Here is a 15,619-nt window from a genome sequence, read left to right as displayed (position 1 = left end):
AAAAGAATCGACAAAATTGACAAACCCTTAGCCAACCTTATCAGAAAAAGGAAAGAAAGGCCCAAATCCATGCAATTAGGAATGAAAAGGGTGAAATTACCACAGACTCAGCAGAAATCCAGAGGATCATCAATACCTACTTACCAATAAGATGGAAAACACAGAAGAAATGAACAGATTCATAGACACATATGAATTACCAAAGTTGAATGAAGAAGACCAAAAAATTCTGAACAACCTACTATCAATCAATGAAATTGAAAATGTAATTAAAAACTTATCAGCCAAGAAAAGCCCAGGTCCTGATGGCTTCACTGCTGAGATCGACAAGACATTTAGAGAGGAACTACTGCCACTACTGTTGAAACTCTTCAACAAAATTGAAAGGGAAGCAATACTCCCAAATTCATTCCTGGAAGCAAGCATCACCTTGATCCCCAAAGCAGAGAAAGACCCAACCGAAAAGGAGAACCATGGGCCAATCTCGCTAATGAACATAGATGCAAAAATCCTTAATAAGATACTGGCAAATAGAATGCAGAAGATCATCAAGAAGATCATACAGCCTGACCAACTGGGATTCATCCCATGGATGCAGGGATGGTTCAACATACGCAAATCAATCAATGTAATACACTATATCAATAGAGCCAAGGACAAAAACCATATGATCATCTCAATAGATGCAGAAAAAGCATTTGACAAAATCCAATATGCATTTATGATAAAAATCCTACAAAAAATCAGAATAGATGGTCTCTACCTCAATCTGATAAAGGCCATCTATGAAAAACCAACAGCCAATATCACACTAAATGGTCAAAACCTGAAATCCTTCACACTAAAATCAGGAAGAAGACAAGGATGTCCACTATCACCACTCCTGTTTAATATAGTTTTGGAAACGTTAGCCACAGCAATTAGACAAGAGAAAGAAATAAAAGGAATAAAGACAGGAAATGAAGAAGTCAAATTGTCATTATTTGCAGATGACATGATACTCTATATCAAAGACCCCAAGAACTGCACCAACAGTCTTCTAGACTTAATAACCAAATTCAGTAAAGTAGCTGAATACAAGGTCAACACACAAAAATCAATAGCTTTCCTCTACACAAACAAAAGACTAACTGAGAGAGAAATAGGGCAAAGATTTCCTTTCAAAATAACATCCAAAAAACTGAAATACTTAGGAATCAACCTAACAAAAGAAATCAAAGACCCCTTCTCTAAAAACTATAGCACTTTGATAAAAGAGATTGAAGTGGATATCAGAAAATGGAAAGACATCTCTTGCTCCTGGGTAGGAAGGATCAACATAGTGAAAATGGCCATACTTCCAAAAGTGCTATATAGATTCAATGCAATCCCAAGAGAATTACCAGCAGCATACTTCATGGACCTTGAGAAAACAATCCAAAAATTCATTTGGAACAAGAAGAGACCAAGAATAACAAAGCAATTCTAGGTAATAGAGACATGGCAGGGGGTATTACAACCCCCAACTTGAAACTATACTACTAAGTTACTATGATAAAAACAGCATGGTACTGGCAAAGAAACAGACCTGAGGACCAGTGGAACAGATTAGAAGATGCAAAAACAACTCCAGACACACTCAGCCACCTCATCTTTGACAAAGAAGACAAACATCCCCTCTAGAGGAACCATAGCTTCTTTAATAAATGGTGCTGGAGAAATTGGGTTTCAAATTGCCAAAGACTAAAACTAGACCTATATCTCTCACCATGCACTAAACTAAAATTGAAATGGATTAAAGATCTAAACATAAAAACAGAAATGCTGAACCAACAGGAACAGCGCTTAGGTAGAACTCTTCAAGACATTGGGGTAGGGAAAGACTTTATGAACAAAACCTCAGTTGCCTGTGAACTAGCATGAACAATCAACAAGTGGGATCTCTTCTTACTAAAAAGCTTCTGCAGAGCAAGAGAAACCACCAGCAGTGAGAAGAGACAAGGCACAATGTAGGAAAAAATTTTCACCAGAGATCCCTCAGACAAAGGTCTACTATCTCAAATCTGTAAAGAACATTAAAACATCAGACCTCCAAAATTTATTTATTTTTATTAAATTCTTTTATTGGTACATTGTAGGTATACAACACAATTACATTTCTCATTGGGAATTGTACCTTTACATAATGCATCTTGGTTCTTATTTTTTCCACATTCCTAGCCCTCCCTTCACGCCCTCCACCCTTCCCTATTGACAAAGACTTTATTTCCATTTTTTCCATTTCTCAGCATGTTTCCTTTCCCTTCTTTCCTTTCCCCTGCCCCTCCCACTACCCCTGCCCCTTTGGACCTTTTCTTCCTATGTTGCATTATCGATTATTCATTCTAATCAATGGTACATTTTAGGTATACAATATAATGACATTTGCTATTGGAAGTTTGCACCTTTACATAGTCTCTCTTGGTTCTTATTTTTCACCATTGCCCAGCCCTCCCTTCAACCCCTCCATCCCTCCCAATTTACAAAGATTTTGTTCCTATTTTTCCATTTTGTCATATTAATCCCATTCCCTTCTATCCTTTTTCCTAGCCCTCCGACTTCCTTCCCCTTTGCCCCTTTTCTTCCTATTTCACATTACCTATTATATATTTTAGTCCTTATTTACACTTTCACTTCCTCACACCAGAGAAACTATTTGATATTTATTCATGTGTGTCCTATTTATTTCACTTAAGAGTATTGTGTCATTGTGCTTCCACTTAGCTATAAATGTCTCTAATTTCTCATTTTTTATGGCTGAGTAGTACTCCATTTTATTTTAAAAAACCACATTTTCTTTATCCAGTCTGAGTTGATGGGCATTTGGGCTGTTTCCAAATTTTAGCTGTTACAAACTGTGCTGCTATGAACATGGGTGCACATGTATCACTGTGGTATGATTCTTTTAATTCTTTGGGGAAGATCCCCAGCAGTGGAATAGCAGGGTCAGATGGGAATTCCAGTCCTAGTTCTTTGAGGTATCTCCATACTGATTTCCACAGTGGTTGCACCAGTCTACACTCCTACCAGCAGTGGAGCAGGGTTCCTCTTACCCCACAGCCCCGCCAGCATTTGTTATTGGTTGATTTCATGATAGCAGCCATTCTTTCTGGAGTGAAGTGGAATCTCAGGGTTGTTTTCATTTGTCTCTCTCGAATGACCAGTGATGTTGAACATCTTTTCATGTATTTATTTGCTATTTCTACTTCTTTGTCTGAGAAATGTTTGTTCACTTCAGATGCCCATTTTTGGATTGGGTCTATAAATTTGGGACAGACCTCCAAAGTTTAAACACCCAATCCAAAAATGGGCATCTAAAATAAACAGACATTTCTCACACAAAGAAGTAGAAATGGCAAATAAAGATACGAAAAAATGTTCAACATTACTGGTCATTCAATAGTTACAAATGAAAACTATGCTTAGATTCCACTTCACTCCAGAAAGAATGGCTGCTATCATGAAATCAACCAATAACATATGCTGGCGGGGCTGCGGGGAAAGAAGAACACTGCTGCACTGCTGGTGGGAGTGTAGACTGGTGCAACCACTGTGGAAATCAGTATGGAGATACCTCAAAGAACTAGGACTGGAAGTCCCAGTTGACCCAGCTATTCCCCAGCTGGGTATCTTACCCAAAAACTAAAAGAATCATATCACAGTGATATATGTGCACCCATGTTCATAGCAGCACAGTTTGTAATAGCTAAAACTTGTAAACAGCCCAAATGCCCATCAACTGGAGACTGGATAAAGAAAATGTGATTTTCTTAATAAATTGGAATACTACTCAGCCATCAAAAATGAAAAATTAGAGACTTTTATTGCTAAATGGATGCACATTGAGGTGATACTTTAAGTGAAATAAATAGGACAAATGTGTAAATACTGAATAGTTTGTCTAGTGTGAGAAACTGAAAGTGTAAATAAGGACTAAAAAGTATAATAGATAATGTGAAATAGGAAGAAAAGGGGCAAAGGGGAAGGAAGTGGGAGGGGTAGAGGAAAGGAAAGAAGGGAATGGAATTAATATGAGAAAATGCCAAAAAGGAAACAAAGTCTTTGTAAATAGGAAGGGATGGAGGGGTTGAAATGCGGGCAGGGGAAGGGGGAAAAATAAGAACCAAGAGAGGATGTAAAGGTGCATATCTCCAATAATGAATGTCATTATATTGTACACCTAAAATGTACCAATAAAAGGATATACAAAAAAAAAGAAGACCCCAGGAATTCCATCAAAATCTTCTAGAGTTAACCAAGTTCAGTAAAGTAGGTGGATATAAAGGCAACACACAAAATTCAATAGCTTTTCTCTACACGAACAACAGACTCACTGAGAGAGAAATAGGGCAAATAATTCCTTTCACAATACAATCCAAAAATCTGAAATACCTAGGAATCAACCTAACAAAAGAAATCAAAGACCTCCTCTTTGAAAACTATAGCACTCTGAAAAGAGATTGAAGATGATATCAGAAAACGGACAGACATCCCCTGCTCCTGGGTAGGAAGGATCAATATAGTGAAAATGGCCATAGTTCCAAAATGGCTATATAGATTCAATGCAATTCCAATTGAGATCCCAACAGCATACTTCATGGACCTTGGGAAAACAATCCACAAATTCATTTGGAACAAGAAGAGACCCAGAATAGCCAAGCAATTCTAGGTAACAGAGACATGGCAGGGGGTATCACGAACCCCAATTTGAAACTATACTACAAAGCTACTGTGATAAAAGAAGCATAGTAATGGCAAAGGAACAGACTTGAGGACCAGTGGAACAGATTAAAAGATGCAGAAACAATGCCAGAAATACTCAGCCACCTTGTCTTTGACAAAGGAGCTAAATGCCTGCACTGGAAGAAAAAGAGCCTCTTTAATAAAAGGTGCTGGAAAAATTGGGTTTCAACATGCCAAAGATTAAAACTAGACCTATATCTCTCGGCATGCACTAAACTAAAATTGAAATGGATTAAAAATCTAAATATTAAAATAGAAATGCTGAACCAGCAGGAACAGAGGTTAGGTAGAACTCTTGAGGACATTGGTGTAGGAAAAGATTTTATGAACAAAACCTCAGTTGCCCGTGAACTAGCACAATCAACAAGTGGGATCTCTTCTTATTAAAAAGCTTCTCCTCCAAGAGAAACCACCAGCAGTGTGAAGAGACAACCCACAATGTGGGAAAAATCTTCCCATGCTGTTCCTCAGACAAAGATCTACTATCTCAAATCTATAAAGAACTTTAAAAGATCAGACCTCCCAAATTTAAAGACCCAATCTGAAAATGGGCATCTGAAATGAATAGACATTTCTCAACCAAAGAAGTAGAAATAGCAAATAAATACATGAAAAGATGTTCAACATCACTGTTCATTGGAGAGATGTAAATGAAAACAAAGCTGAGATTCCACCTCACTCCAGAAAGAATGGCTGCTATAATGAAATCAACCAATAACAAATGCTGGTGGGGTTGCGGGGAAAGAGGACCCCTGCTCCACTGCTGGTGGGAGTGTAGACTGGTGCAACCACTGAGGAAATCACTATGGAGATACCCCAAAGAACTAGGATTGGAAGTCCCATTTGACCCAGCTATTCTCCTGCTGGGTATCTTCCCCAAGGATTTAAAAGAGTCATATCACAGTGATATATGTGCACCCATGTTCATAGCAGCACAATTTGTCATAGCTAAAACTTGGAAACAGCCCAAAAGCCCATCAACTGGAGACTGAATGAAGAAAATGTGGTTTTTAAATAAAATGAAGTACTACTCAGCCATAAAAAATGAGAAATTAGAGACATTTATAGCTAAATGGATGCACATTGAGGCGATACTCTTAAGTAAAATAAATAGGGCACACATGTATAAATACCGAATAGATTCGCTAGTGTGAGAAACTGAAAGTGTAAATAAGGACTAAAAGGTATAGTAGATTATGTGAAATAGGAAGAAAAAGTGGCAAAGGGGAAGGGGAAGTGGGAGGGGTAGGGGAAAGGAAACAAGGGAATGGAATTAATATGAGACAATGAAAAAATGGAAAAAAAAGTCTTTGTAAATAGGGAGGGATAGAGGGGTGGAAGGGAAGGCAGGGCAAGGGGGAAAAATGAGAACCAAGAGAGATTATGTAAAGGTGCAAATTTGCAATGATAAATGTCATAATATTGTATATCTACAATGTATCAATGATTAGAATGAATGATTGATAATGCGAACTAGGAAGAAAAGGTCCAAAGGGGTAGGGGAAGTGGGAGAGGCAGGGGAAAGGAAAGAAGGGAAAGGAAAAATGATGAGAAATGGAAAAAATTGGAACAAAGTCTTTGTCCATAGTGAAGGGTGGAGCACTTGAAGGGAGGGCTGGAAATGCCAAAAAAGAAGAACCAAGATGCATCATATAAAGGTACAATTTCCCAATGAGAAATGCAAATGTATTGTATACATAAAATGTACGAATAGAAGAATTTTAAAAAAATGTTTTCCTCTATGCCACAGAGGCCCATTTTGGTCACAAATTGTTTACTTTAACCGTGCCGGGTCATTATAGTTTTTACCTTGTAAAAGAGTTGGTTAGAAATAAAAAAACAAGAACAAGGGAAAGAACTGACAGCAAAGGTGCCCAATAAAGGTTAATATATTCACTATCTGACCCTCTCCAGTACAGTTTTGTCAGCTAGATTCTAGGAGCGATATGAAGAAAAGGAATAAACAGGAGTTTATTGTTTAATTTGCATTTCACTATATACATGTTTGGACTTGGCAGCACTACAAAACATCAGGGAGTCCTCAGATGTCTGCTGTGAATGACAACCAGAAATTCAGATTGACAGAGGCGATGGTAAGAACTGCCCATGCAACATACACTGGCCACTTGTCACTAGCTACATGGAGCTGAGTGCTTGAAATGGGGCTCAAGGTGCTGAAGAACTGTATTTGAATCTAACTGAATTTTAAGTAATCTTTTCATTTTATTTTAAGACAGTTATATTTAAATGGCCACATGTGACTAGTGGCTTCTGTGTTGGACAGCATACTTATAGAGAAAAATGGGGAAAGGGTGGGGTCCATTTCAGGCACTTTCATTTAAACTCCAGAGCAATGGGTAGTAAGAAGGAACGTGCAGTTGGGCCCATATAGAGCCCTATAAAAATGGAAGCAATTCCTCACACCACCTCCAGCTAGTACTATTTTCAAACTCCTTATTCATGTGGAAAACACACAATGGCTTCATCCATCTACTCACTCATTCACTCATGCCTGCTGACCCTCAGCTGCAAATACATGTGAGAGGTACCATCGTTTCCTCCTAAACTCCAAGTTTCTCTATGTTCTTGTGTGCTAGGGGGGCATACATAGTGGGAACCAGGAGCTCACAGCATGGGGCAAAACGTTCTCCAACACAAAAGATGATAGAGATAGAAACAAAGATCCAGCTGCTATGAGAGATCAGGATAGGTGAGTGTTTGGGCATCACAGGGTTCTTCCTGTCCTGTAGGGTGGGCTCATCAGGACCATGTGTGGGTCCAGCAGCCTCCTGAGAGTGTCCAGGTCCGAGGCAGGGCCTGTTCATAAGGGGGATCTGGAGAGCCTGGCCTATTTCTCCACCCCACCCCAGGGTTACCTAGACTTTAAGAAGTAAGAACACGTAAATGTTCATGCGGCAGATAGGATGTCAGAATGGTGGCGAAGGATATATAGAATCAACTGAAAATGAAGTCACCAGGCAAGCAAGCCTGCTCCCCAGGGCCTGGCACACCAGGGGCACTTGGGAACTGTTAGTTCAATGGGTGGATGAAGGTGAAGACAACAAAAGAGGGGCCAAACCGGACACCCCATCAGATGGATCTTCTGGACAGTTTCCTCCCTCCCACTTGAAAAGGAGGAACGGACAGGAAATCCTTGCTCAGATGCAGAAGCTGCTGAAAGCAAGACCAGACCTTGCTCTATCTGAGTAGAATGGGAATATAAGAATGATCGATACTGTGACATCTGTTAATGACCTTCAGAACATTAAATGATGATAGGAGGAAAACATACTACACAACTAACACATGTCATGTGGCCCTTGCAAATTTAACATTCATTTATAATATTTAAGGACGTTAGATTGGACCAAGGGAAAACCTAACTAAATCTCCACCTTCACGTGCTTTCAGTTGATATTAAAATCTACTAATTTTGGAGGTGCTGCACATGAGGAATATATTGTGTGACCTCTACCAGCTTTACTGGAGATGACACCTCTCAAGCGGCCTAGTGGCTTACAAATTGTTCCCTGGCAAAAGTTACCTTTCATTCTCTTCCCCTGTTCTCCAGCGAAACATGCCTTTGTATTTTAATGATTGGCTGCAACTTTAGCTATTTCTGCGGAAAGGAACTAAAATGACACAGGTCGAAACCCTTGCTAATCAATAACATTTCTCTAGATTTATAGAAGCCAGATCATCTGGTGAGGTTCAGGTAATAGCAGCTTGAACATCAGAAAAGCAGGCCTACCATAAAATGTGAAACTACTGTACCCTGGAGCTGAGCTGTCTGATATACCTGTTCAACATCCCTATATAGGGCTTGTGCCTGCAACTCCTAAGCTAATTAGCCTTTATGTATGTATTTATTTATTCATTCGTTTGTTTGTTTGTTTATTTTTTTTTTGAGACAGGGTCTCACTTTGTAGTGCAGGCTGTCCTTGAACTTACTGTGTAGCCCAGGCTGGTCTTGAACTCACAGTGATCCTCCTGCCTAGCCTGCCAAATGAGGGATCCCTGGGTGTTTCTCTGTTTTTGGGACTGAAGATCGCATCTTCCAACTTGCCAGTTGTTGCTGGTAAAGCTCTTTCTTACCCTGTGACTCTGTCTCTCAAGTTATTGGCTTCACTGGGTGAAAGCAGAAATGGACCTTATGCGGTAATGTGTTGAGACTGGAATAAAAACCTAGGCTTAAAGCACCAGAGTCTCGATGATTCTTTCCCAGACTCAGCTGCCCAACCCCCTCCCTGTGCCTTCTGAAACTCATAGTGTGTAATCCCCCTTTTCGTAGACCATTCTTCTACCCCACACCTTTAAAGATGCTTGGCCCTTAACTTGCTTAGTTACTTTTCTTTTTTCTTCAATGAAACAGAATGCCTGATACCCATAACTTGAAGGAGGAGAGGTTTTTCATTTACAGTCCATGGTTGGCTGTCACCAAGGCAGATCAGCCAGCCATGCTGGAGGAGGCTAGGTAGGGGAAAGCTGCTTACATTGTGGTGTCAGAAAGGAGAGAGAGGAGTGAACAGCCAGAAAAGGAGATACACTCTTCCAGGCCACACCTCCAGTAACCCACCCTCTCTAGCCAGACCCCACCTCCCAACAACAAGTCCACCATATTGATCCCATGATCCAATCACCTTCCAAAAGCCCCTGCTATGAGTGCATGAGGCTATAGGGGGGCATGTAGATATAAACCATTCTGACCCTGGTCTCCAAAAGACTCATGCATGTCTCTTTATGAAAAATGCATTTAGTTCATCTCTAAGACTCAGCAAAGCTTGACAGTTCAGCATTGCTGAAAAGTACAAGTTCAAAGTCTTCTCTGAGACTCAAAGCCAAGTCTTGGCTGTGAACCACTGAAAAAATAAAAAAGAAAGTTAAGCACTTCCAATATACAATTGAACAGGGTAAATGTTCCCATTCACCAGGAAGGAGTAGAAGAATAAAAAGGAATGGGAACAAAGCAAGATGGAAACCCAAGTGGTCAGACATTAAATCCTGTAGCTCCATGTCCAGCACTCAGGAAAGTGATGGTAAAAAGTGTACTCCAAACAACGTGGGCAGCCCTGCCCGTATGCCATCGCCAGTTGCAGCTCTCAAGTCCTCTCTCTCGGGTTGGCTCTGCCTGCAGCTTTTCTCAGATATTCCATGTTCCTGGCTTCTCCAGCTTCCTAGGACTCCCCACTTCACTTTTGAGTTCACTCTCATAGACACACACACTGCCCTCTCAGGCCCACACTGCTTGGCCTCCCAGGCCTTCTCCTGAAATATGAGTGGAAGTCTTCCCGAACTGAGAGCTATTGCATTCTGCATGCCTGTGAAACTAGTGCCACTTGTAGGATGCTAAGGTCAGCCCACAGGTTGATCAGTAGCTGGCTCCCCATTTATCCTTGTTGCAAGGGATTCTAAGTGTTTGGATGGTAAAGCACTGTGAACCAAATCCCAGGGAACCAATTCCCTGGGCAGCCCTTCTTGAGCAGTGGTCCGTGGGACTCTCTTCTCAAAGCCAAGTCTTTCTCTTTTGCATGCTGTAGCCTGTGAAGGACGGGGTCGTGCTGATTTTTCAGATACCATCAAGTCATCTTTCCTATTGTCCTGATATACAGGGCTTCACTATTTTTTAATGCTAATACTTTCCGCAACTGACCTCTCCTCAGTCAAACCTTTACAGGCTCCAACTATGTAGCCGCTTGCTTTCTGCTGATATTCAAAATTTTTAAATCACTCCGCTAGACTGTTTGCTCTTGATTCTCAGTGTAGAGCTGGAGAAAAGCTCCCAACAGTACCCACACTACAGCCTGAACAGCGGGCTGCCTTGAAATGCCTTCTCTAGATTAATTAGTTCACTACCCTTAATATCAATGGCCTGCAAAGTCACAGTACATGAGCAAAATGTAGACAGCTTTTCTGTTGAGTCATAACACACGTGGTCTTGAGTCCAACTGCCCATGGAGTCCTTGTACCCAACTGAAACCTGAGGCTGTTCTTTACAATCTGCATTTGAATCTGCATTCTGGTCTTCTAAGCACTAATCAGAATCTCCCATCAATCTCATCTTACAGCCTTCTAGGGTTTCTCTAGTCACTATCTTCTGTTCAAACTTTCCAAACTCCTTCCACAAACCAATTCCAGAGCCTTCTAAACTACATGTCCAAGTAGTCACAGCAATAACCCCACTCCTGGTGGACAATCTGTCTTACTCTCTTTCCTCCTCACTGAGATACAACACCTGACACCCACACATTAAAGGAGGGTTTTATTTTGATGCACATTTATTGTCTGTGTTTACCTGGCACCAAGGCAGATATGGCATGGTGGAAGGCATTGGGCAGAGGAAACCTGCTCAAATCATGGTAGCCAGGAAGGAGAGAGAGAGAGAATATGGACGACCTGTCAAAGGAGATACATGTTCCAGGTCATGCCCACAGTGACCTGCCTCTTCTGACCAGAGCCCGTGTCCTAACAGCAAGTCAGCTTATACCTCCCCAGTGATTTAATCACCTTCCAAAAGTCCTGCCTATGACCACATTATTATTAGTCCTGCCTTTGGGGTACATTATTAATATGAACCATAACAGTTACCAGGGATACTGCTTTCTCACAGCCCTCTCCAGTGAAAACTGTCCTTTCCTTTCATACCCTGTACCTCAGGGTCAGGTGGTGCCACAGTATGCCTCCCCAGTGCACCACTGCAACCTTGTACTTCCTCTCCCTTTCAAAAGAAGCCCTGCATTCCCAGGCTTCTCTGCCCAGCTCTCTTGCCAACAGCTGTCATCTGCAAGTGAACCAAACTCTCTTCTGACATGAAGACGCTGTTGCCCGTCCTACTCCTACCTCATATGAGACTCCACTTTCCCTGTTGCAGAATGAATCCATTGACATTGACCTCCTGTGTTTGGTTTGTTCTATCCCTGTCCTTCCTGCTCTCTCCATATTTATTTCTGTGAGCTCCTCCCTGGCATCTAACAAGTGTCCTCACCTCACTCAGAACTGCATTTTGTGTTTCATGAGGAAAGAGCTCTCTTTACAAGCAAAAACTAGCAATGATGTGTGGGTTTCAAGCCCCAGACTGAGGAATTGGAGGTGTTTTAGGTGATTTTTCACTTCTTGGGTGGAGATGGCGACAGCCCATAGACTTCCATGCACATTACAGGATAGGAAAGCTACAGCGGACTCAGCTGTTGCCTGTGTATTCTCTGAGGGCAAACTCCAGTTTTGTGAGAGGATGCCTCAGAACCATTTCTAAGGGTGACTCTCTCTCCTGATGGTCTAGGTAGCCTAGTACTAGAAGCCATTCAATCCTATTATGATATTTAGTGCCTGGAGGCCCAGAAGGAATCTTCCAGCCTTTCCAGGACCTTGCCCGCAGGGCCTTGTAGTGCATGCAAACAAAGGATACAGGGCCAAGAAAGCTGGATTCTGAAAAGGGTTCAGAAAGTTGGTAAAACGCAGTGCTGCTGGGCATGGTGGCACAGACATGTAATCCCAGCACTTTGGAAGCTTGGCAAGAGGACTGCCATGATTTCAGGGCTTGCCTGGCCTACATTAGTATGTTCAAGGTGAGCCCGACTACATAGCAAGTCTCTGTGTAAAAAACAAAAATGCAGTGCTACCTGGGTTCCTAATATGGCCATTCATGCCATCATTCTGAATAAAAGAGCACTGGTTAGCAAAGAGTGGTCTCCTCACAGGTGTGATGGGCATGTCTGACATTATTCTTAAGACTTGGAGGTCCATCAGTCTCTCTACCATGCCACTAAAGCTGAGAATTCTGTGAGCCTTCTTCCCAGTCTTTGCAAAGAAGCCACTTGTTTCTGCTTGTCAGTTTCCTTTCCTTTCCTCTCTCCCCCTCCTCTCCCCTTTGTTTCTTGCAGTTTCTAGGTGATGCCTAGATGGGGCGGGCAAGATGCTCTCCCACTGGACTCAAGTGTGGTGCTTAGAACAAAGGAATGAAATGGTGAAAGGGGCCTTTTAGAGGATTTGGGCTGCTGGATGCTTTCTTGTTTGTTTAGAGGACAGTGGGCTATGTTTGCCTCTGTGGTGCCTTGTCCTCTTCAAGGTGGATTGAGACACAGGGTCATCTCCCAGCCAAAGGCCCCAGGCATCTTCAGCTCAGCAGACTGTGGCAAGACTTTATTCCTAGGAACAGGATGGAGGGAGGGAGAGCATCTGAGGGCCATATCAACAGAACATCCTGACGGGGGGATGTACCTCGACTGGCGGTGGCTTTCCTGTCCCTCCGGCAGACCCTGACCAGGGCACTGCCATTTGCCCCTGGCCACGGGGAGGTAGCAGGGCTGCCATCCAGTCCTGGATCATCATTCCCATCTTCACCCACAGCTCCCCTACTCACACAGCACCCCTCTACCCCAGCCTCCCTCTCCAGGAGGCACAACGGGATGACAATGACCACCTTAGCCCCAGGGAGTGGCTTGGATGTGACTTGAGGTTGGGGACTGGCAAAGGTCTACATCCCCATCTTTGTGTCCCGAAGGCTGGACCACGTATGTGATGGGGAACGGGATGGGCAGGGATGGGCTTGGCCCAGCAGCACTCTCCTCCCTGCTAGGGCTCGGTGACAGTGCATGGCTCAGCAGAGTGCCCCATGGGTGGTGGTGTCCCGCTGGGCATGGTGGGGTCTTCCTGGTCCATTGGGCAGGCTCAGCGGGACCATGCCTGTGTTCAAAAGCCTCCCAGTGGTGTCCAGGAGGAAACCCCAAGCGGTCTGCAGAGCCTGCTTGCTGCACCCGTTACAGAGCTGGGTCTCCTGAGGACTCAGCATCTCTATGGCTAAAAGAGTCTCTGGGACGCGGGGCTGGGCCAGTCTGGAGGGCACCAGACACCTTGGAATCCGTTGGTGTAAAGGCACAGGAGTGACCCCTGAGCTCCTGGGAGGAGCTGCGTGAGGGGCCCCGGTAGCCTTGATTCACCAAAGACGTCTCCAGGAGAGAAGTCCATTTTGGGGGAGGGCCTGTCTGCACAGGTGGCACGGGCCTGGCGAGGTGGATTGTGGGTAGAAAGGGGCGGGGCTTCGCGTGGCGCCTCCTTCAGGCAAAGGAGCCTGTGGGGAGTTGAGGTGGTTGGCTCTGAGGTGAAGAGGCGGACAGCCATGCAGGCCCCTGACGGTGGTGCGGGTGGTGGGCAAGGCCAGGAAGATGACCAGGGTGACTCCAGAATCTCCGACAGCCAAGGCACCTCAGCAAACGTGGCTGTGGACCAGGGCATAGACCTCGGAACCATTTTGCTGATTGTGTTGGTATCTTTCGGCCAGGGGTCCGGTGGGCAGGCTATGCTGGTGGTCAGTAGGATCGGGGCACACCTGCATGAAATGTATCCTTTGGGATGTGGCCTTTGGGGCCAGGGGCCTCGGGGACATCAGGGAGGCAAGGCGAGGCGAGGCAAGGCGGCAAGGGCGGGGCGGGCAGGAATTTAGAGAGGGGAGTGGCTTGGGGGTGGAGAGGAGAGGCTGAAGCCAGAGACTCTGGAATGGAACGGAACGCGCAACGCAACGCAACGCAATGCAACGCAACGCAACGCGGGATGGGGCCAAAGGGGCCAAAGGGAGAGAGAAAAGCCGGTGGCGAGGAAAAACGGAGGAGCTGGGCCTTAAGGTTCCACCGCGCCCATAAGGCCTAAGGTTTCAGTCCGTTCAGTCCGCGGAGGCGGACAGGGAGGGCGACCCCTGAAGGTGCCTGGTGGGGCGCTGGGGCAGCCTGAGAGAGCCCGGGGAAGGCGGCTGGGAGGTCCGGGAGGACTGTGCCTTAACTGTTTCTCCCTCAGCAACCTCAGGGTGCCTTTCCTGTGTCCCATGGAGGCAGAGGTCACCCGAAGAACCCTGGCTCCGTTCCAGGACTCGCCGGAGATTCACAGGGAGCTCATCGTGGATGGCCGCTTCATGATGGTGTCAGTCCCACATGGGGCTGGGGTTCCAGGGAGGGTGCTCAGAGGGGCGTTTTGAGGGAGACAGGGAGGCTCCTAAGAGTTCTGTCTGGGGCCAGGGACTTAGCTCAGTGGCGCCATGCCGGCCTGGCAAGCGCAAGGTCCCGAGTTCGACCCCCGGTACTAAAAAAACAAAAGTTAAGTCTAACTGGAGTGTGTGGGGACTCTGACCATCCACTTAACTTTCACTTTCTCTTCCATTTAGGAGATGGGTTTCTCAAGACCCTCTTTGCTGAGAGCGTTCACCTCCTTCATTGAAGACCTTTTTGTCCTCTTCAATGTCATGCAGGTCTTGAGGCCCCTGCTTACCTCCATGTCTCAGTAGGAAAAAGGGACTGAAGCCCGTGTGTCCCGTGCCAGACAATGCATCCGTCCGTAGGGCTTGTTTACTGAATTACCTGACATATTAATCTTAGGCCCTGTTTTTAACCCTTTAGTAGTTATTGGGTTCTCAGGCCTGCTTGTTTTGTTTCCCTGTTGCTGGAGGGTACAATTAAATGTTTGTCACTGCAGAAAATAAAGCTGAGCAATGATTCCATGCTTGAGTTATTGTTGTCTGTGTTTTTTTTTCACCTACAGCATTTCCCTTATTTTCTAGCTTTTGTTCTCTGAGGACAGATGGCAGCATCTCACAGGGGGCACCTATCTACAGGCTGACAGAGAGGTGGAGTTAGTAAATATAACAAACAGGCGGCTAGAAACAGCAAGGCTGACATAAGCCTTCGCATCTGGAGGGCGTGAGGTCAAGAGGGCAGCGATTTTGTGCTGCTGGGGTGGGGGCTTTGGTCTTGTCACCCGCTCCCCCTCCAGGGCCCAACGCAAGACCCTAAGGAAGGGATTCCAGGTGTGACTGAGGGGACCGTGGCCCAGCGACCGCCCCCAGGGGCCTCCTCCATGACACCCCTCAGGAGGGTCA

General features: G+C 44.5%; 1 protein-coding gene and 1 pseudogene across 2 annotated transcripts; one reads left to right on the top strand and one right to left on the bottom strand.

Moving 5' to 3' along the window:
• Positions 1 to 13,092, bottom strand: part of LOC101707530 (protein phosphatase 1A pseudogene) — a 30,630-nt pseudogene extending 17,538 nt beyond the window's left edge.
• A 689-nt stretch (positions 13,093 to 13,781) lies between these two features.
• LOC147821564 (EKC/KEOPS complex subunit LAGE3-like) lies at positions 13,782 to 15,224 on the top strand. Of its 2 annotated transcripts, none has more exons than XM_087199790.1 (3): positions 13,782 to 14,016; positions 14,545 to 14,667; positions 14,909 to 15,224. In XM_087199790.1, the coding sequence occupies exons 1-3, from the start codon at positions 13,874 to 13,876 to the stop codon at positions 14,937 to 14,939; spliced, it is 297 nt and encodes a 98-aa protein (XP_087055916.1). In that variant the 5' UTR covers positions 13,782 to 13,873; the 3' UTR covers positions 14,940 to 15,224. The 2 variants fall into 2 exon arrangements, with proteins under 2 accessions (XP_087055916.1, XP_087055915.1); XM_087199789.1 differs by having other exon boundaries at positions 13,782 to 14,094.
• Positions 15,225 to 15,619: the final 395 nt, after the last annotated feature.

Source organism: Heterocephalus glaber, unplaced genomic scaffold (assembly GCF_053883595.1).
Source record: "Heterocephalus glaber isolate CG9 unplaced genomic scaffold, H.glaber_assembly_v1.0 deba00001729, whole genome shotgun sequence".
Classification (NCBI taxonomy): domain Eukaryota; kingdom Metazoa; phylum Chordata; class Mammalia; order Rodentia; family Bathyergidae; genus Heterocephalus; species Heterocephalus glaber.
Note: the sequence above shows the minus strand (reverse complement) of the source record. Positions and strands in the feature narration are given on the sequence as shown.